The 23,057-nt window shown below is 45.8% G+C and overlaps 1 protein-coding gene across 9 annotated transcripts in view; it reads left to right on the top strand.

The window, feature by feature from the left end:
• The first annotated feature begins 9,983 nt into the window (after nucleotides 1–9,983).
• Nucleotides 9,984–23,057, top strand: part of LOC112544175 (transmembrane protein 229B) — a 71,412-nt gene continuing 58,338 nt past the window's right edge. Inside the window, exons 1-2 of one of the 9 annotated variants that reach the window (XM_075927379.1) lie at nucleotides 10,029–10,129; nucleotides 11,165–11,278. Coding sequence is in view for 1 of the 9 variants with exons in the window: in XM_075927380.1 (XP_075783495.1) it covers nucleotides 10,121–10,129 (9 nt within the window). In the remaining 8 variants the exon portion in view is untranslated. The other 8 variants (XM_075927376.1, XM_075927377.1, XM_075927380.1 and 5 more) reach the window with 8 other exon arrangements.

The raw sequence follows: 23,057 nt of genomic DNA, 5'->3' as shown, positions 1-23,057 counted from the left end.
TTTGGGAGATAAGTGATTCAGTTAGAGGATTGAGTCAGGACTTCTGAGTTTTATTCCCAGTTCTGCTTCTGATTGGCTTAGACAGACTTATCTGTGCCTTGGTTTACCTGCCTGAATAATGGGCATATTAATATATACCTAGGTATTATAAGAATCATTTGAGATAAAACTTGGGAATTATATCAGATTGGTGAAGTGGTAAGTAATGTTGAGGACAGGGCAGACACAAGGACTGATCTGATTTGCTTGCAACGTTGGGTCCTTTAAACCCAAATGCATTTTAAAAGAGCCATATGCAAGGTCACAGACTTTAGAAATCCATCAAAGTTCACCACTCCTGAGCAGCCAGTTCATCAAAACCAAAATCTTCCCATAAAACATTTTAGATTAGATAAATAGGTTTTCCTGATGAAAAAGCATTTATTAAAAAAAAAATCCCAACCAACTCCAGGCAAAACCAGTCCTTTTATGTATAATAAAAAAATACTGTATAGGAATAGGGAGGTTATTTTACCTCTGTACACTGCATTTTTTTTTTTAAAGTGGAGAGGGACAGAAAAGAGCCACAAAAATGTTTCAAGGGCTGGAGAAAATACTTTATAGTGGAAGACTTAAAGAGCTCAATCTGTTTAGTTTGGCAAAAAGAAGATGAAAAGGTGATTTGAATAGAGTGATCAGACATCCTGATATTATTGGGATAAACATGATAATTAGGGGCTTTGTCTTATACAGGCAACTATACCCCCACCCAAAAAAAAGTGTCCTGACTTTTCACAGTTGCTATCTGGTTACCATATACTTGACTAGTGTATAAGTAACTTCATGGAGAGAAAAGCCCAGGTACTAAAAGGCTCTTTAGCCCAATGGAGAAAAGCCTAGCAAGAACCAATGGCTGAAAGCTGAATCCAAACAAATTCAAATTAGAAATAAGGTCATCATTTTAACAGGGGGAGTAACTAACCTTAGAATCCAGGGAAGTAGTGGATGCTTCATCTCTTGATATCTTCACATCAAGATTGGGTGTCTTTTGGAAAGATATATTTGGGAAGATATACTTTAGAGCAGTGTTTCTCGACCTTTTTTTTAATCAAGTACCCCTTTTTAAAAAATGTATATAAGTACCCCCAGTACCTACAGTTTTCAGACTCACAATTTTTTTTCTACCATTGCAACACATTTGTTTAAACAACTTAATCGTAGCCGGATGGGCGATTAAATTTTTGGGTGTAAAAAGTACAAAAACAAAACGCTGCAAAACTTAAAACAAAAATTCAGTTTTCTCCAGATCTCAATTGTGTTGATGGACCCCACAGTCTTCTCTTGAGTACCCCTAAGGATACTCATACCACTGGTTGAGAAACACTGCTTTAGAGAAATACAAGTTATTGGGCTTAATACAGAGATAAGAGGGTGAAATGTAATGGTCTGTAACTTACAAGACATCAGACTAGAAGATCTAATGGTCCCTTCAGAGCTTTACTATATGCACCTCTGAGATCCTTGGATATAAGGTGATGCAGAAGAGAAAGTTATTGTTAATTATTAGTATTTAATGAGCTTCAGCTAAACAAACAATATTCCTTTTGTTCTGTTCTTGAGAACCATTTAATAATAATGGAATCAATTAAACCTGCCTACATAACTGATGGAAGGGATCAGAGGACTGAAAGTCCACAGAGTGATTTTTCTGCCTTAGACACCTCAGCAGATTGGTAGCTTGCCTGGTAGATAGTTATAATAGGCTTTGCAATAGTAGGGTAATTATACAAGATGAGACCTGTTCTTCACTGAGTAATTATGCCTCTCCCCCTTGTTCCTCCTTGAAGAGATTTCTTTCCTTGGTTGTGACACACACTTGGGTAGAGAAGACTGGATGGCTGTGTCTAGACTGGCCAGTTTTTCCGGAAAATCAGCCACTTTTCCAAAAAAACTTGCCAGCTGCCTACACTGGCTGCTTGAATTTCCGCAAAAGCACTGACTTCCTACTGTAAGAAATCAGAGCTTCTTGCAGAAATACTATTCTGCTCCCGTTCAGGCAAAAGTCCCTTTTGCGCAAAGCTTTTGCACAAAAGGGCCAGTGTAGACAGCTCAGATTTGTTTTCCTCAAAAAAGCCCTGATTGCGAAAATGGCGATCGGGGCTTTTTTGAGGAAAAGTGCGTCTAGATTGGCACGGACGCTTTTCCGCAAAAAGTGCTTTTGTGGAAAAGTGTCCGTGCCAATCTAGACGCTCTGTTCCGAAAATGCTTTTAACGGAAAACTTTTCCATTAAAAGCTTTTCTGGAAAATCATGCCAATCTAGACGCAGCCAATGTGTACATTATACAGAGGGAAAACTTGAAGTTAGTTGTAGAAAACATGAATGGAAGTTGGTATTCTCACCAGAAATAAAAAATACCTTATAGTAATCTTGGGGCAGATTTCTAAAGATAGTTGAGTACCTAAAGGTGTAGATAGGAGCCTAATGGGATATTCAAAAGTGTCTAAGCTCCTGACTCAATTGATTTTAATGGGCATTAGACATCTTTGGAAAATCCCACTAAGCACCTATCTACATTTTTAGGTTTCTAAGTACCTGTAAAAATTGGTTTCATTATGACTTTTATGGTGAAGGATCCTAAAGCACTCCCATTGTTTCTATTTGTAAGATTCTTTTCATGCACCTGTATGGTGGTGCTGTCAGCATACAGCAACACTATATAATGGTTTAAGTAAGAAAGTGAAGAATCTCATCAAAAGGAGAAACTGCAGGAGACATTTAGGGAGGCAAGATGGAGAACAGATAAGTGAATAATTTGTAGCAATGTATTTGAAAAATGTAGCTGCTTCAAAATTATTTGTGAAGTGAACAGCTTCCATTTGTCTCAGATGTATTCATTATTCAAATCATTCTTAGTCTGTGGCTTATTAGTGAGCAGTTCATTGTGATATTCAGTATCAGAAAGTCAAGGGTAAAGCTGCAGTGCTTAGCTTTGAACAGCCTTCCTGTATCTTATTGCCTCATCAGCTTCCCACTCCATTTCAAATTTCAGATTAAAAGACTTTTTCTGTCACGTATAGTACTTAATTTCTTTCCTTTGCCTCCATTATTTTTTCCTGTTGTAACCTTTGTCCTCATTCCTCCATCCTTTAATACCATGCATTCAATCATGGTGTATTATCATCTCCTGTGTACTTTGCCTGACTTCCATTGCAAACAGTTTGGGGTAGGGACTTGTCATTTTACCTGTTGTGTAAAGCATACTGTAGACATTTGGTAGTGTATAAATAAAAAACACAGCTAATAAGGATGTGAATGGTTAATCAATAAGCATCACCCTTAGCAGGTGATGCTTACCAGTTATGGTTAACTGGGGGGGCACCATGGATGGGGGTGCTTCAACCGGGCCAGAGCAGCCCCTGCCCACAGCAGGGGAAGCCACTCTAGCCCATCCACCCCTGTTTAATCAATTCACTTGTTAAACATAATGTTTAACCAGTTAATTAATTAAATGGAATGTTACACCCCTAACAGTTACAGAGATATTAACTGTAAACCATTTTGCAATATAGCATGTATAAAAGACACTACTGTATACAGAATAATATTGTACGGTGTTGGAGATAAGCCTCATCCATTCTGATGTAATGGGCACTAATATCACTGTCCCATCTCTGTATCTTTTTTTTTTTTTTGTCTTTTTCTTTTCAGCATCTGAGGAAGTGAGTTGTAGCTCACAAAAGCTTATGCTCTAAAACCCTAATTAATTTGTTAGTTTTTAAAATGCCACCACACTCTTTGTTCTTATTACTTATTTTAGTTATTCCAGCTCTGCCAGTGACACTCTGGGAGAGCTTGGGAAACTCACCTTACCTGTCAGTCAGTTTCCTAACCTGGCTCAGAGTCATTAATGAATCAACAGAAGAACCAGGCATTCTGATGTCCAATTTTCTGTTCTAACTACTAGACAGCACTGTAGAGATGGCTGCTACAGAAAACTCTAAAACCCTCTTACTTATGTCTATAGATCTCAAAGCCCTTTATAAAGGAGAGAAGTCTAATTAGCTGCATTTTATGGGTAAGGAAACAGGCACAAAAACATTAAGCAAGGTCACCTGAAGATAGAACCTGGTGTACTGAAGTCTAGTCTGGTGCCCAATCCACTGGGCCATAGTACTTTTCAGTATAGATAATTGCACTGAATTGAATTTTGACTTTGCAGAATGATACTTTCAGCTATCATATTAACTCACCGCAAAAGTAATGTTTGGATTTTGTTAAAGATGTGAAAATAGAAGAGAGAGCTGTATCATCTTACAGCACATCATCTTACATCTGTTATTTCAAAGAATGATATTTGCTTTTCTGCTGCTCAGCAATGAATTCAGAACAAAAACCATGAGGGAGACTTTTGTTTTCATTAAAAGTTCAAACAAATGCAGAGCCTTTTCTTTAAATCCTTGAATAACAGGGAGCAATTGGGTGCAAATTTGAAGGCTGAAGTCAGTTTGGATTAAAGGGATCACAAAATGACAGATTTTATGAATTTTAAGGAAAGCAGCAGAATGAGGACATTAGACTTCAAAAAAGCCAACTTTAACAAACTCAGAGAACTGGTATGTAAAGTCCCTTGGGAAGAATATATAAGAAAAAAAGAGCTCAGGGGAGCTTGCAGTTTTTCAGAGATAATATTAAAGGCACAACAGCAAACTATCTGAATCTGAACAAATGATAGGAAGACTAGTAACAGGCCAGTATGGCTTCATTGAGAGCTCTTTAATGACATGAAAATGTAGAAGGAATCTTACAAAAGTAGAAACATGGATGAATTGCTAAGGAGGCACACACAAAAAACCCAGCACAAGCATATAAAGACAAATTCAGAAAGACAAAGTATTGTTACAAAAGGAACTGATGATTATTTTTTTCTCAGAAATTAACAATTCAAAAACTAATAGGGGTTGAACCTCCTTGGTCCGTCATCCCCAGGACCTGACTGCTACTGAACCAGAAAATTTGCCAGAGCAACAGAGGTCAATGCCGGTCCCTCTGCTCCCAGCAACTAGCTCCAGGGGTGCTGGGGCTTCACTCCTCAAGAGCACCAGGGCTCCATTCAACAGGTGCCCCCTCCACTTGCTCAGTCAGCCAGTTGGCCAGAGCCCCCTCTGCTCACTTGGCCATCCTCCCTGACTCACTCTCTGCTCAGCTGGCCAGGGTCCCCCTTGCTTGTCTGGGGCCACTTGCTTGTCTGGGGCCACTCTCCACTCTCTCAGCTGACCTGCCAGGCTCCCTCTGCTGTACCAGGGATCCCTGCTGGGGCTCTGTGCTGCTGTCCCTGGAGTTCCAGGGCTCCACTCCCAGCTGCCAATCACTGCTGCCCAACTTTTCCCTAGTCCTGCAACACTCATTGCCCCAGCCTGTTGGGTTTTCCCTGTGAGTGCTCCAGCCCCAGAGCATCCACTGAATCACTGATGATGCTGGACCAGAGGTGTTGCCCGACTAGGAAAATCCAGATGAGGGAGGGTTAGCCTGTAGGATTGTGAAATTGCAAGTATCTACAGCTGCCTAGAAGAGCAATGGAAGGGACCCAGGACTTCAGCTGCAAACTGTCTCGACTAGCAACCACATTTCCACATGGAAATATAGCAGTTCTGTTGGAGATAGTGCTGCTTAAGGCACAGCCAGTCCCATGTGCCATGATCCTCCATGAAGCATGCATGGTGAGCCAATTAAAGGGTGCCAGTGAAGGTGGCAGTATCAGAAGTGTAGTCCCTCCATTCCCCATAGTTCCTCCTCCTACTGTTCCCCCCTCATTATAGCCCTCATCCCATTTATCCTCTCCTTACCCACTATTGCCTTTCACTCTCTCCTCAGTCTAACTCTGAGCCCCTACTACCTGGTTCTTCCCCCTCACTGTGACTTCTCATCTCCACTAACCTTTCCCATGCTCTCTGCCTCCATCTTCCATTTTCCTCTCACTGTAATAGCTCCTTCCTCTGCCTGATCACTGGGACTATAGGAAAGAATACAGATTTGCATGTTTATCTCTCCTATGTGTTCTTACTCTCCCCTATTTCTATATATTAACTTCCTCTTCCTGCCTGTGGGTGAGTCTTTCTTTCTAACTAAGGAACGTTCTTTTACTTCCTCACTGATTTTTCCCTCATTTCTCACTCCCCACACAACATTCTCCTTTTCTTCTCATGCTTTCTGAAAAATAGTACCTAACAATAAATTGTATTGTACTGTGCCAGGTTGCTGTCCTCTTCTAACTAATCTATCACCTATTGTATGTGCAAGATGTGTCTCTCTAATATCTAAGGAACCTCCATTTCAGCTCTACTGAAATCTATTCAAATCAATTTTTTTTAAATCAACAACTAAATGTAGCAATAATATCCCAGATTGCCAAGGTCAGCCATTAAATTGTAACTAGCCATATGTCACATTTTATTTCCTCTTTAAAATGCTTCATGTTTCTGATCCGCCTATCCTTGAAGAGAAATGGGTGTGGTCAGGTGACTGTGACTGTCTGGTTTGCTGCATTGTGGCATATTAGGGGGAATCACATTCCTTTGTATATAGAAGAATGTAAGTGAACATTGACTGAGAATGAGAGCCAGTATTCTTCCCCAGTGTAATCTGGGATCTTTGGCTGATATCTGCAAAGCACTGAGCACTTGCTGGCCCTGATTACTGACACTTCTGTGCTGAAGAAACTGTCTTTGATAGACACAGAGTCCGTTGTGGCAGAATCTTGATGGTCCCTCATTATAGGGCATCCCTCAATTGCCTGTGTGGCACAAACCTGATGTTGCCTCTCTCCTGTGGCTATACATTATTCACATCAGAATGCGAGACATAAAACTAAAGTTATAAAATTGTTCTTCCATCAGGTACATTAACTTTGTGCTTCCAGCATTGTTCATAAGTCACAGGGAACCACAGCCATAAGACAGACTCTTACATAAGACAGACTATAGGACTTTTCCAAAATAAATTCCAGTTTGAACTAGAGCATGCCTATTAGAAAAAAAATCCACTCTTGATCTAAAAATTGCCAGTGATGGATAATCCACAAACCTATGGTAAATTATTCCAATGGCTAATAACCCTCACTGGAAAACACATTGGCTGTGTCTACACTGGCACCCTTTTCCGTAAAAGGGATGCTAATGAGACACTTTGGAATTGCAAATGCCGCGGGGGATTTAAATATCCCCCGTGGCATTTGCATGAACATGGCTGCCGCTTTTTTCCAGCTCGGGGTTTTGCTGGAGAAAAGCGCCAGTCTAGACGGGATCTTGCGGAAAATAAGCCCTTTCCTGGAAGATCCCTTATTAAAGTAGGAATACGGGATCTTCCAGAAAAGGGCTTATTTTCCGCAAGATCCAGTCTAGACTGGCGCTTTTCTTCGGCAAAACCCCGAGCTGGAAAAAAGCGGCAGCCATGTTCATGCAAATGCCGCGGGGGATATTTAAATCCCCCGCGGCATTTGCAATTCCGAAGTGTCTCATTAGCATCCCTTTTACGGAAAAGGGTGCCAGTGTGTAGACAGCCATCCAGTCTAAATTTGTCTCGCTTCAGTCATTACCTCATGGCTTTGTCCACTAGATTGAAGAACCCATTATCCCATGTATTACTTACAGGATACCATACTACCACAGAAAGCTAGGGGAGACACTTGAAAACTATGAATAAGCAAACGTGGAATCTGTTATTTAGCTAATTCTTGATGGGATAAGGTAGAGACACAATGAAAGTGGCTAATTGGAGTAGAGACATCATGGTAAAAACATGAGACTCAGAATCAAGTGTTTTCGATTCTATGCCCAGTACAGACAACTTCAGGTGGTGACACAGGAAAAGTCATTTTATCCACATGTACCTCAGTTTCCCTCTTTGATTCTGTAACTTTATTTTCATTCTTCTCCATCTGCAAGTTTAATCAGGAAATAATCCATAGAGGACTTTCTGGATGGAAAGGGGGAAATAGTAAATACAGGCAGTCCCCGGGTTACATGGATCCGACTTACATCGGATCCCTACTTACAAACGGGGTGAGACAACCCCGCACTAGCTGCTTCCCGCCAGCAGACCAGGGAGACGCGAAGCTAACGCCCCCCACAGCAGACTAGGGAGACGCAGAGCGGCTTTTCTCAGAAGACACCTCAGCTTGAGAATAAAGGACTGAGGGAAGTGAGGTGTGGGAGAATAAAACTGAGCTCTGGAGAAATGTTTGGCTAGAGTTTCCCCTACAATATGTACCAGTTCTGACTTGCATACAAATTCAACTTAAGAACAAACCTACAGTCCCTATCTTGTATGTAACCCGGGGACTGCCTGTAGATTGAGTAGTGAAGCCTTTAAAATATATTTCTTATTATGTGTGTCTGATCTCATGCTATCTTGTCAGTGACAACAAATGACACTCAGATTATATTATTTGGCCTTGTTTTTCTTATGTTTCATAGGTGCTTTATAGATAAATTAGTATTTAATTAAACAGAAGTCATATGTGGAATCTGTCTTGTATCTACAATAAGCAAAAGTATTGCAGTGCCTATACAATGCCTAATGTCCACTCACAACAGCTTACCCTGGCCTTTTACAAGCACTGGTTACCACACACCAGTGGATTTTTAGTTAGAAAACTGAGCAGAAAATATTTACCACTTTACAAGGTGTGTGAATCATGAGTGTTTGCAAAGCACCTTGAGATCAGGCACAATTGGCAGAGTGCCTAGGGCGCACGATACTCTTAGGGGCTCACAAAAATGTTTTAATTTCTTTTAAAATTAGAAGAAAGAAATGAACTTTTAGGGTCGAAGAAAACGTTTTAATTTTTTTCTCACATCAGAAAAAAATGAAACTTTTAGGGCCCATGAAAATCTATTAAATTTTGCCTAAAGCAGAAAAAAATAAAATGTTGAAGTATTTAAAGTTATATCAAAATAATTTTTAATATTTTTTGTTATGGAGGAAGGGGCCCACGAAGTCATAATGCAGCCCTGCTTGAGATTGTAAAAGGTTGGTTTGCCCCGGGGCTGGAGAGCCTGGAGCTAAACCAGCTATGAGCTAACCTGAGAGGAATCAGATGATTCAAGTATAAAAGGCTGCAGAGAAATGAGGAAGGTAGGGTGGTTGGTTGAGAGAGAAAAGAATAGCTGAACTTGCCAAAAGCAGGAGGCCTGAAGTAAGCTAGGGAAGTCTACGAACCAGGATGTTGTGAGGAGCTGGAACTTATGAAAACACTTTGTGTTTTGTTTGGGGACTTTTGAGTTCTGTTAGTGACAAACTCTGCCGGGTAAAGGGTGAATTAAAGGATTTTGGACTGAGAAGGTGACTGGAAACTGAAGCAAGAGTTCTTAGAGGGGCTCTCATGAAGAAAAAATAGGCGGCAGCCACTCTACTACAGAGGTCATCCAATACAAATACAATAGAAGATCAATAGCTGAAGATCTGTTCTAGGGAAAGTATTAGGAAATGATTGAGGACAGCAAAAACTGTGTTCCCCAAGTTTTCTCTGCTAGCTCCTGTCCTTTGTTTTGGGCCTTTGTCCCATATTTTGGCCTTGGCAAACAAGGAGGTATGTTATCCCTCTATTTTAACTGCACAACCCCTCATGGCAGTTACTGCATGTACTATGAGGACTCTGAAGCATCATCAGGAAGCCAGTTACCTGCCTGGGTGGACCAAGAGTCTGACTAGGGTCTAGCAAATCCTACAGTCTCAGGAGCTGGCACCTGTATTGCTTCTGTGTTCAGCAGCCAGTGATGATGCAAAGTCTTTGCATGCAAATTTACCAGGTAAATTATTAAAAATTGGAAGAACTGCAGCAGGAAATGTGACCTGCGTTAACCCTTAGCAAGCCAGATGGGCATTGGAGAGCTGACTGGGCTCTACCGGAGCTGCTGTAGGTGCAGGCAGAAGGCCTGGGGGTGGGAGCGGGAAAGCTGGGTCCTGCAGCAGCCAAATGATTTCTCCTGTTCAAGTCGGGGCCGGTATCTCGCCTCCCCGCCTCTCTCCTCCCCCTCCCCCCGTGCGGCAGCTGGCTCAGGGCAGCAGCGAATGAGTTAAGGGGCTGATGCGGGAGAAGGCCGGTTGTCAAGAGGGAGCATGTGCAGTCTGCAACCGCATCCATGCTACGGGTTAGTGTCACTGGAACATTTAATCTCCAGCCGCCGCCTCGAGCCATCCGTGGAGGCGAGGAGGACAATGCGCGGCTGAGAGGAGGAGGAGGCGGGAGAGGCAGGAGCAAGGCCCAGGCCGAGCGCGGCTGCAGCAGCGGCCCTGGAGCGCTCTCGCCCCGTCTCCCCGCCCCCAGCACCGCCAGGGTAGGTGCAGCCGGAGCCCCTCGAGGCCGCCCGCAGCGGGGCTGGGGATGCGGAGCCGCAGGGAGGGCGCAGGACCCGGCCGCCGGTGCTTTCGCTTTCTCGCCGCGCCGGCTCCGCTTCCTGCCGGGGGAGGGGGCGACACCCGCCACAAAGCGGGCTCCGGGGGAGGCGCCGGGGGGCGGTTGCCGGGGCAGCGGGAGGCCGGCAGCGGAGCGGGCTGGCCCCTTGCTGCCCAGCCGGCGTGTGCGCGGGGGCACAGCGGGCTGGAGCCTGCGGCGGAGCTTGGCAGTGCTGGGGGCCGGGAGCCGGCCGGCGCCGCTGGAGCGGAGATCCGGGGATGCTACCGGGAGCAGGTCGCGATGAGCCGGGGCTGGCCAGGCGCTGGGTGCTGGAGCCCCGCGGACAGTCCCTGCCCAGGATCTGTCACCCTCTCCCGGGAATCGGCGTCCGTGTGGGGCATCCGGCAGGTGCGGAGACCCGGCTCCCCAGCCAAGAGAGGGGCCTCGCCCCTGGCGGGACAGCGGACACAGGCACGGGAGACCGGGCGGGTACCTGCACCCTCCTCTCTAGGTGCTGGAACTAGGGGCGCTGCGGGGGGTCGGGCGGCATGAAGCTGCTTCCATCACAGACAGGGTTTGCACTGTGTTCTAATGGCTTTTCCCAGCAGCCCCACTACATACATTGTTTCAGCACCCCTGGGTCTGCTCTTCCCCTCTGTGCCCCTCTGCCTCCTCCCCCCAGTGCTCCTTTTCCTCCTTCCTTTGTCCCTGTGGCTGTGAAGAGCCGGGCTGGCACACACTGGGGCAGGTGGCAGGCAGGCAACTTTCTTTGTGTGTGTTTTGCATTCAGCCAGAGCTGATTGAGATGAGGGGCACGGATCCTTGAGTGATGTACTACTGGGGTCTCCTTGGTAGAGCCTGCTGCACAATGTACATTAACGCCGTCTCTTCGGCAGGAAAGCAGGTCAGCTTTGGCATGCACAGCATTGTCTCTTGATTTTTTTAAGGAAGTTTTTGCTCTGGGGAACAAATGAAATGGTGTTTGAATAGTGTCCATGTGCCTGACTTTTTCTGAACAGCATGGCTCTGTTTTTCTCTACCCCATGCAATTCATTGTTTTGATATGAAACCCATTTTTTCAAAAGTTTTTAATAAAGCTGAAGTGGGAATGAAACGTTTTGATTGTATTGACATGAAACACTTCAGTTGACCCCAAATGAAAAAATGTTCAGAATTTTTTTTTTGTGGAGGACGTTTTCAATTTTTAATGTTTGATCCTTTTATGGAATGGTAAAAATGTTGAAAATCTGTCTTTTGCCCATCTCTATTTCTTGGTACTGGGATTTTCTAAGCTGCCTTTAGACTCTTGTGACAGCTGGGATATAGGAGGTGAGTTCCCCAAACCTTTGGCTGAGTTAGCACGTCACACCAGGGGCTTCCTGATCTGGTTTTGGCATCATTTTGCTCTGGACCTGCACACTTGTGTCACATTGGAGCTAAGGTTCAGAAGCTGGACCAGCTTTTCCTCCCACTAAAGGCAGGGAAGCTTTCCCAGTTTTAGTATTTCCTTTCAGTTTATTACATTGTTTAATAACAGGATCCTCTTATTTCCCTCTTGCCTGCTGGAAAAATTATACCTCCAGTAGTTGAAGTTATTCATAGACAGAGTGGTGAATATGATTACCTGAAGCTTAGTTACCAAGTGTCTATAAAATAAATAAAGCACTCAGAGTGCAATATCCTTTCATATTAATGTATTTGCATACCTGAAAATGTATACTGCATTGGTCAGGGACTTGCTAGGGGTAGATGATTTATGCTAGATAATAAATTCCAAAGGAGAATTTTCAAAAACCTATGAGTGAGCAGAAAAACAGCAGTTGTTGCAATGAAATCTGTACTGGTGACAGTCACTTCAGGCTACAAGTCAGGTAAGCCCTTCACTATGCACCCAAGATTAAGAACATGCTTATGTCCTATTTACATTAATGGGATTTAAACCTGAGTTTACGTACTTCCCTGAAGTGGGGTCATAATGATCAGGTCCAACATTTTCCACACATAGATGGCAGTAGCTAACATGTTTCTGACTTCAACGACACTGTTCGTTGCTTCTGGGAAAACTTTATTACTTTTCAAAGTGGAAGGGTTTGGGAGGAATCTTATCCCTGAGCTGTGTTGTGCATATTGATGGACTGTTCTGCACTTCTTATGCAGGGAATGCTTCCATTTGAGAGAGACTATTTCCATTTTGTGAAAGGGGAAACCGAGGTGCTCACAGTAGTAGATCTAGGACTACAACCCAGGAATTGACTCCCAATTTCTTGCTTTAACCATTCATTAACATTGCCTCTCAGAAAAGGCTAACAGGCCCTGAGACTCATTTATTGTTTGTTATTATTGTAGGGTCTAGGAGCTCTAGTCATGTGCCAGGATTGTGTTGTGCTACATACTGTACAGACACAGAATACTTTGAGATCCTCTTGATAAAAGGCACATAGAAGAACCCCACAAGATTGGCAGAGACATTGGCAAGATGTGGGTTTGGCTTCCTTTGCCATATAGGGCATGTATTGCCTGCTGGATCATCTGGTCATAGCTCATCTCACTTTCCTGTCACTGCAGGGGCCTTGGGCATCTTGGACTCCTTTCTCTACCTGTGGTGCACATTATTGGTAAATATATTATCATAGCACCTATGGTCCTCATTTGGAGACAGAACCCTGTTAGGATAGGAATTGTACAAACACAGGGCAGAAAGATAGACTGTAAGGTCTTTCAGCAGAGACTAAATATAAGACAAGAGACAATGGCTGGATACAGACAGATGGAGTATGTCTACACTACCCTCCTAGTTCGAACTAGAAGGGTAATGTAGGCATACCGCACTTGCAAATGAAGCCCGGGATTTGAATTTCCCGGGCTTCATTTGCATAAGCGGGGAGCCGCCATTTTTAAAACCCCGCTCGTTCGAACCCCGTGCAGCGCGGCTACACGGGGCACGAACTAGGTAGTTCGAACTAGGCTTCCTAGTTCAAACTACCGTTACTCCTCATTTCACGAGGTTCTGAAGGGCCTGGAAAATGCAGGCAAGCAACTTACATTTGATGCGAGAGAGAAAGGACATAAAAAGTGGGTGACATAGTCAAAGCAATGGACTAGGACAGAGGTCTCCAACCTTTTTAAGCATAAGATCACTTTTTGAATTTAAGTGCAATCCAAGATCTACCTCAAACCCAAATACCTTGGCCCTGCCTCCTTCCCACTCCTTCTCTGAGGCCCTGCCCCTGCTCACTCCGTCCTTCCTCCATCCTCCCTCCCTTTCACTAGCCTGGGGCAGAGGATTGGGGAACAGGCTCTGGTCTTGGGGATTTGGAGTGTGAGGGCTCTGAGCTGAGCCTGGGGCAGGAGTTGGGGTGCAGGAAGGGGGTTCAGGGTACAGGTTCTGTAGGGGAGTTTGGGTCCAGGGGGCTCAAAGCTAGGACAGGGACTTGGGGTCCAGGAGAGGGGTTCATGATTGGGGCAGGGGATTGGAGCTGGCTCCAGCTGGACACTGCTTATCTCAGGTGGCTCCTGGGTGGTGGGGCAGTGAGGCTAAGACAGGCTCACCCCTGCCCTGGCCCTGCACCACACTCCAAAGCAGCCAGAAAACTCCCTCCATCCCAAGCCCTGTTGTGCCCCCACCCTCTGTTCTGTGGAGGTAGAATACAGGATGGGAGAGGGAGCACCCTGACATCAGTGCCCCCTCCTCTTCCTTCCCTGCTCTGCTCTGCAAGCAGGATGCACCCAGGGAAGGGCAGCTCCAAGGCAAAGGGCAGGAGATGCGCAGCAGCGTGGGGAGGGGCAGCTGAAGTGCTGCGCTTGATAACATCTTGGCCAAACCAGTCAAGATCACCTGTCAAAGGCTCCAAGATCTATTAATAGATCCCGATCTACTGGTTGGTGACCACTGGACTAGGATAGTTATTTTTGCAGCAGCATGCTGAATGGATATAAGCTATAGGCTATATGGAAGGATGTTGCAATACTTCCAACTCAAGATGATGGGAGATTATACAAAGATTTTAGCTGTGTGGATGGATCGGGAAGTTCTCAAATAAGTTCTGCAGAAGGAATGTGCAAGACTTAAATATAGCCTGGATTTGAAGACTTCAATGGGTTCAGCTTGAAGATGCTACCCAGGTTATGGGCCAGAGTGACAGGCAGATGGAGTTGTCTGCAGAGAACACGAAAGATTAGTCTCCTGAGGATTGAAATAGTTTAATCCAGGGGTGGACAAATGTTTTGGCCCGAGGGCCACATTAAGGTTCAGAAATTGTATGGAGGGCCAGATAAGGAAGGCTATCTGTGCCTCCTCAGACAGCCAGGTGTGGCCTGGCTTCCACCCCATATCTGATACCCTGACCTCTGACTGCCCCCCGGACCCTCCATCCTCTATTTAACCCCCCTGCTCCCCACACCCCCAGGGATTCCCACCCACTGTCCAGCTCTCCTGTTCCTTGCTTCCTGACTGCCACCCTGGAATCTCCCTTGCTTCTTGTCCCCTGACTGTGCTGCCCAGAGCACTAGGGCTGGCAGTCCTGCATCTGTGCCCCCCAAAGCTGGAGCTCACAGCCACACTGCCCAGAACATTGGGAGTTGGTGGTGCAGCAAGCATGCCCCTCCAGGCACTTAGGGAACTGAGGGCAGGAGTTTGGGGGCCGAACAGAAGGGTCTGGCAAGCCAAATGTGGCCTGGGAGCTGCAGTTTGGTCCCCTCTGGCTTTAAACTAACAAGTTATTGGGCTCATTACAGCAGTAACTGAGTGAAATGTAATGGCTTATGATATGCAACAGGTCAGACAAGGTAATTTCAGAGTCCCTTCTGGCTTTAAACTCTTTGGGTATGTCTACACTACCCCGCTAGTTCGAACTAGCGGGGTAATGTAGGCATACCGCATTTGCAAATAAAGCCCGGGATTTGAATTTCCCGGGCTTCATTTGCATAAGCGGGGAGCCGCCATTTTAAAATCCCCGCTCGTTCGAACCCTGTGCCGCGCGGCTACACGCGGCATGAACTAGGTAGTTCGAACTAGGTTTCCTAGTTCGAACTACCGTTACTCCTCGTGGAATGATTTGGTTAAGCCTAATATTTGTGAGGAGATAAAAATTACAGTGACAGGGTATGAACTAACATTCATAGCCGCTACACTAGCGCTCCGCTAGTTCGAATTTGAATCGAACTAGCGGAGCACTTAGTTCGAACTAGGAAAACCTCATTTTACGAGGATTAAGCCTAGTTCGAACTTACTAGTTCGAATTAAGGGTTGTGTAGCCCCTTAATTCGAACTAGTGGGAGGCTAGCCCTCCCCAGGTTTCCCTGGTGGCCACTCTGGCCAACACCAGGGAAACTCTATGCCCCCCTCCCGGCCCCGGACCCCTTAAAGGGGCACGGGCTGGCTACGGTGCCCGTGCCAGGTGCAAGCCTGCCAGCACCCAGCCAGCAGACCCTGCACCTGGCACGGCACAGAGCCACCCACCCGATGTCCTCCAGCCCACCTCCTCTTCCCGGGACCAGGCTGGCGGCTCCCGGGAGCTTGCCCTGGACCGCAAGAGGCGGGCACCTTCCTGGGCTAGTGCGGACATCGTGGACCTCGTCCACGATCTCCGCACTAGGCACAGGAAAGTGGCCGTCTAGGGCAGGAGAGCTGCCAGCCTGGCCACCCAGGAGCAGGTGTGCATGAAAATCAAGGGGGTTCACTGAGACCCCCGACCCTGAGCCCTGAGCTTACAATGGCCGTCCTGGGTCAGACCAAAGGTCCATCTAGCCCAGTAGCCTGTCTGCCGACAGCGGCCAACCCTAGGGACCCTGGAGGCGATGGACCGAAGACAGTGACTCTTGGGCCATTTGTCTCGTGCCATCCCTCTCCAGCCTTCCACAAACTTTGGGCAGGGACACCACTCCTACCCCCTGGCTAAGACTACTCCATGGACCCAACCTCCATGGCTTGATCTCACTTCTCTTTAAACTCTGTTCTAGTTCTAGCCTTCACAGCCTCCTGCAGCAAGGAGTTCCACAGGTTAACTCTTTGCTTTGTCAAGAACAACTTTCTCTTACTAGTTTGAAGCCTGCTACCCATTCCTTTCCTTTGGTGTCCTCTAGTCCTTCTTTATGGAAACTCATGAAGAACTTTTCTGAATGCACCCTCTCCACCCAACCCCTGCTTTTAGAGACCTCTATCCTGTCCCCGCTCCATCTCCTCTTTTCTAAGCTGAACAGTCCCAGTCTCTGTAGCCTCTCTTCATCTGGGACCTGTTCGCAACCCCTGATCTTGTTAGTTGCCCTCCCCTCTCCCAGCCTTTCTCTTCCCCTCTCCCACCTCCTTTTCCCAGTCTCCCCCAGTTTTGTTCAATAAAGACAGAGTCAATGTTGGAAGAAACGTTATCTTTATTTTGTACATCAATAAGAAGGGGGGCTAGGGAAGGGTAAGTGGAAGGAGGTGAGGGAGGAATGGGGTACGAGCCCCCGATGGGGAGGACTGGGCTGGCTCTGCGGGCTTCTGGGGGTGAAACCTCTCCTGCAGCCCCCCGATTGTCCCCTCTCCCCAGATGGTAGCCTGCGGCAAGTGCAGCCGGGCTGATGGCCGAGTGGTGTGATGTGCCCAGTGTGGGTACTCCGGGCAATCCAAGCCAGGACTGCTTTGCAAGCAGGGCACCCCTTAGAACTGTCCGGGGTGGGGGTCGGGACCCTTTAAGCGCAGCCCTCGGCTAGCCTGAGACAGCATCTCCACGCTCTAAGTCCTCCTCTGATGCCCTGCCGGCACTGCTTCCGGCCATCCTTAAGCCCTGTTCAGAGTCCACTCAATGTGGACTTGCTAGTTCGAATTAGCAAAACGCTAATTCGAACTAGTTTTTAGTTCTAGACGCGTTAGTTCGAATTAGCTTAGTTCGAATTAACTAATTCGAACTAAGTTAGTTCGAACTAGCGCTGTAGTGTAGACATACCCACATATAAAAGGGATCTGTTTGCACTGGCCCTAGAACCACCCATGTAGTGGAGTAGTGGTTATCTCTATTGATGCCAAGTAACCCTCATGATTTTATGTGTTTCTGGGTTCAATTTGGTAAGTTAACTTTAAATAAATAAAGCAAAAGACCTTCCAGACATGGTTTTTCAATTCCAAACTTCCTGTCTTCCTCAGCAAGATAGACTAGGAAAAGGTGAGGTTAATTAAAGGGCACCAATATTCCTTCCCCCTCAGATTAATTATGTTGGGGAAATTGGGTCAATTGCTCTGAGTGAACTTCTTGTTTACCAGTGGGAGTCAGGATCAGATATTTTTCCTTTCTCCACCTTCCCCTAGTGGAGAGTTTTGTACATTAGATATGTCCTGGTGGTCTTTCATCTGTCGTTGCATAAGGCATTGGCCAGAGATGAAGGCAGGATTCTGACTAGAAAAATGATTGGTTTGTCAGCTCCGATGTGGATTGAGAGTCAAGCAAGACTCTACAAAGGTGCTTTTGGTTTTGGTGTAAACTGAAGTATGCTAGGAATAAACTTTTAAGTATTCAGCAGTGGGAGTTCCACCTTCCAGAGAAAATGAAAGGTAAAGTGGCTATTCTTTTGTTTCTTTTTGAAGGAAGGTTTAGCACAATGGGAACAAAATATGCAGGTTTTTAAAAAAAACACAAGAGTGATACCTGTGCTAGCCAGAGCCCTCAAGTATATATGTAAAAATGGCCCCATTTTGTTTCCATGGTCTGCTTCCCAAAAATATTTGAATAAGATCTGCTGCTTATTTAGGCACAACAAATGTTTCCTCCTGTTTGCTCTGAAAGATTAATACAGATACATTAGAGGAACTAGGGATGTTAAAAAGCGGGGGCTTGGGGGTTTTTGGGGGTAAACATGTAACCACTGAAAATTTCAGCGGTTACACATTTACACAAAGGGGGAAGGTGGCTCTGTGAGACCCGTTGTGCGCAGGGAGCTGGCTTAAGTGTAAGCATCACGGTTACATGCAAGGCCCCCCCCACCTGTGCAGTGGATAGAGGGGAGCAGGTGGAAGCTGGTGCTTGTGGGGCAGGGGAGGAGAGGTTCTTAAAAGCCAGCTCTCCACAAGCACCAGCTTCCACCTGCTCCTCCCTCCCTCTGGCTGCGTCTAATACAGAGGCAGCTGGGGGGAAAGGGGATGGGGCTTGCATGTAACCGTGAAGGTTAACCAATGGGTCCAGGCTCATCAGTTAACTATATAAACAAATACACTGTCACATCCGTAGTGTGAACTGGAATCTGTAATGCTTTATAAGTCAGCAACAGAATTATTTGGCTAGTTTCTAGTCTCTTCACTATCCACGATAATGTATGAGGCAAAAGACCCAGATGGTTTCTCAGGTCCTAGGTGAAGATTGCTGTGCTGGCAGCCAGAAAAAGCACATTCTTTCAAAAAAGGAGCCAGCTGGATTTGGAAGTCACATAAGAATGACCATTCCAGATCAGACCAAAGGTCCATCTCACCCAGTATCCTGTCTTCTGACAATGGCTAGTGCCAGGTGCTTCAGAGGGAATGAACAGAACAGGGCAATTTATCAAGTGATCTATCCCCTGTTGTAACAGAGAGGAGATAAATACAGTGTCTTGTACAGCCACACTTTTCTGCCTATATCTGCACTGCAAAGTACAACCACCATCTGTGCTGGATGCTTGTGATATGAAGGTTAGGTGGTGATTATCTGAGTGAGTAGGAAAAAAAAAGCCAAACTGGGCTGAAGCTATAGCTCTGCAGCAACAGATACTAGCGTCTGTGCCAATGTGGAACAACGCACCTCTTTCTGGTTGGCTAGCATGCCACAGTCCTGTTTGCATCTTTATAAGTAATACACCCTTTGATGCCTGTTACAAGTCAGAGGTTGTCTATAAATTCAAAAGCACCTAACAACATCACCTCTGCACCCCATTCCACAAAGTGCAAAAGATTTAAGTTATTTCCCAGGTTGCACATGTGCAAGGCTATAACTGTAATGCAATGTTAGCCTGAAGGGAAGCTGGGCAGCTTTAGAAGTTTATCTTGTACACTGTAAATTCCACACTGTGGGGGGAATTAAAACTGGTTCTCATTAGTGGGGGAAAGAGAAGGATTTATGTCATCCTTTGCTTGCATGTTGCCATTGTACCCAGCTAATCAAATAAATAGTAGTTCAGAGAACCCCACTCCTAAACCTTCCTCTCCCTCCACAGTCTTTAAACTCTTCCTGAAAGTTGGATTAGCATATAAAGAGGATCTTGTCCATTAAACCTTCACAATCTTTCCTTCAGTTGCAGAAGGCTAGAGAATTAGTGCTTATTAAAGCAGCTTTCACAGGGTAAGCTGGCAAGTCTTGAACAATCAGTGAATTCCTTTCTTGCTGGAATGTCCCTCTCAGGTCAATATGTTTGTCTTGAATTGAGGCAGCATCTACCAGAAGTACATGTTATAAAGAAGCTGTGAAAATCAAACTTCTGTCCTTGTGTTCTTTTGCTACATCACTGCTAGTGGAAGGAAAGGGATTCTAAGTTGCTTTGTGTTGTTCAGTGCCTTCAGTGCACTGCTCCGCCTCAGAAGTGACTGCGCTTCAGTGGTGCTTGTCATAATATATGTATATGTGTAAAATTAAGGAGGGAAACTCTAAAACAGCAAAAACAGCTCCATAAATCTTGTCCAAGGTGTTGATTTAGATCTATAAAAGCCTGCATTGGTGTGGGAGTGTAACATAGGAAAATCTCATTCCACGGGCAAGTTAGTGATAGAATGATAAGGGAGGTGTCATTTGACTCATAAAATTCTGCAGAAGGATAATTTCAATGGTGCCTTTGTGGTATGGCAGGGTCCCCTCCCAGCTTCAGGTCTTCCAGCTGGAAATTGTAATGGTACAGTGCCATCGGAAATGGGTCGAGTTGGGTGCATTCAAAAACCCTTTCTTCATGAACACAATGTTACCAAACTTACAACAATTATATATAAAATTATCCTGCAGCAGAGGATAAAATTGTCCTATAAAACAGGGATGCATTGCTGATATTAAAAAAAGTTGATCTTTGATAATCCCAGGGTTGTTAGCCTTGATTTTTACGAGTGAAACAATTTATTTATCCAAGTCCTCATCAGTGTCCTCTCTGTCACCTGTGCTAGTCACACTGATCCTCATCTGTGCCACACTTGTAGGTCTCCATGGAAGGCAGGCTGCTGGCCAAATACTTGCAGGGTGGTGAACATCTGCTTTTTGCGCACAACCTTTGATTACCTAAAGGACTGATTTGGGAGCATGTGATATTTCATACATAACTGGTAGAATTAGTCAATTCCCCCTGCGCTTCCCCTCCAGAGTCATCCATGCCTGATAGTGAAGGCAGTTCTGGATATGCTTGGTGCCTATAATTATAGGCACCAATTTCTGTCCTAGCTAGAGAGAGGGTTGCTTACCCCTCCCCCCACTTCTGCTCCAAGCCCCATTTCCATCCCATCCTTTCCTCTAATAACCTCCCCGCACCATCCTTAATGGCCTCTTGGGCATCTAGGCAGTGGCACATCTTACAGGGATCACAGTCACAAAATCTTCCAGAGCGTGAGGTGTAAATTGCAATTAGCTATCCTGTCGGATCAAATAAAGAGCAGCAAGCACTTGTCCCAGCTGGCATTTGTCCCAGCATCTTCAGCTTTCTTCTGCTCCTTGATGAACTTCCTGAACTAGCCTTGTCAAAGCCGGTTCATGGGCATACTTCTTATAGTGTGTAAGGTGCCACTAGTGCTGTGTTTAAGCAGATTCTCCACTGTGCTATTCTCCAAAGATTCTGCTGCTGGTTGGTAGTCTTCATCTCCCCATTGATGCCTAAAAGTGATTGTGACAAAAGTAAAAACAAGGATTTTGTAGTAAGTTACTTTGAGATTGTAATTAGTAATACAATATACATAGTGTCATTTTGTGCATGGTATTTGGGGATGGAGTCAAATAATTTTTGACTGTCTACTGATGACTTAACCAGTGTCTCATTACAATTTGTTTGGCATAATAAAGAAAGCTGATGATACCATTGGTTCTCTTCTTTTTTGCTGATGATGGCAAATGAACTTGAATCCCTCCTTCCATTTATAATAATCTGTCACATTACAAAAATTAATTGGGTATCATGTTCTTAGCATTAATTGATAGCACAGTATTGTTTAGCAAGGACCACAATTCAACTTTTTGCAGGGGCTGCATGTTTGATATGTCTGTGTTAAGATATAATTAGATATTTTTTCAAATATTTGTCTACATACTTGTTCTGGGTTTGTGATGTTTGGTACCACTGTGTTCCTGAGAGAAGGGACTTTTGAATTAAATCTAGCTTAACTCATTTGCAATGAAATTGTGTTATCAACATTTCCACCTATTAGAAGACCTGGAGCTGGGGAGGAGAATATAATTGACATGCCTCAAAGGATGACAGAAATGAAATTCTGCAGGTTTTTTTGTGACTCAAATGACTCCTCTCTGAGGGTATGTCTACACTGCAAAGTTAATTTGAAATAACAGCTGTTATTTTGAATTAACTTTAATAGCGTCTGTACATGCAAACCGCTATTTTGAAATTAATTTGAAATAGTAGCGTGCTTAATTCCAATTTGGTAAACCTCATTCTACGAGGAGGAACGCCAAATTCGAAATAGCTATTTTGAATTAAGTGCTGTGTAGACACTTAATTCGAAATAGGGGGCCTCCAGCCCTTCCCAGGGAGCCCTGATGGCCATTCTGGGCACAACCAGGAAAACTTACTCTCCTCTCCCCCAGCCCCGGAGCCATTAAAGGGGTAAACCCTGGCCACAGTGCCTGTGCCAGCTCCAAGCCTGCCAGCCCAGAGCCAGCAGTGGCCACCAAAACAGGAGCCAGCAAGCCACTGGCAGCCAGCCCTCCACCACTCTCCAGGAGCAGTCTGCCAGCCCCCAGGAGTCTGACAGGGGCTGGAGAAGGTGAGCGCCTTCCTGGTCCAGGGTGGAGATCATGGAACTTTTCAGGTTTGGGGGGGGGGGGGGATGCCCCCAACATCCATGATCTCCGCACTAGACGGAGGAATGCAGCCGTCTGTGGCAGGACAGCTGCCAGCCTGGCCACCAAAGGCCACATGCGATCCCAGGAGCAGGTTTGCATGAAAATCAAGTTGGTCTGGCGAGACCCCCAACCCTGGGCCCTGAGCTTCCCCACCCCCTTCTTCCCCTTGCTTCCCCCTTCCAGCTCCCTCCACCCAGGTTTCCCCCTCCCCTCTCTCACCCTCTCTCTTCCCCTCCTCCACCTCCTTTTCCCATCTCTCCAGAGGTTCACCCCCCCCCCCAGTTTTGTTCAATAAACCCAGTTTCTATTTTTGAACATACATGTCTTTTTGTTTGACATCAGGAAGAGGGGGTAGGGAGGGGTAAGTGGAAAGATGTGAGGGAGGAATGGGGCACGAGCCCCCGGTGGGGAGGACCGAGGTGGCTCTGAGGGCTCCTCGGGGTGGATGCTCTTCTGTAGGGCCTCCTGGATTCTGACAGCCCCCCCATCAACCCCCCAGATGGCAGCCTGCAGCAAATGCTGCCGAGCTGATGGCAATGACCCCACGAGACACACCGGCGTGCCCAGGGGCAGTTCTGGCTCCATGTGGCCGAGTGCTGTGGTGTCCCGAGTGCGGGCACTCAGGGCACGCCAAGACAGGACTGCTTCGCTGTCCTTCATCAAGGTAGACAAGCAAGCGGGGAACCCTGAGAACTGTCT

Source organism: Pelodiscus sinensis, chromosome 4 (genome assembly GCF_049634645.1).
Source record: "Pelodiscus sinensis isolate JC-2024 chromosome 4, ASM4963464v1, whole genome shotgun sequence".
Lineage (NCBI taxonomy): Eukaryota > Metazoa > Chordata > Testudines > Trionychidae > Pelodiscus > Pelodiscus sinensis.
This window is presented reverse-complemented; position numbering and strand designations above follow the sequence as displayed.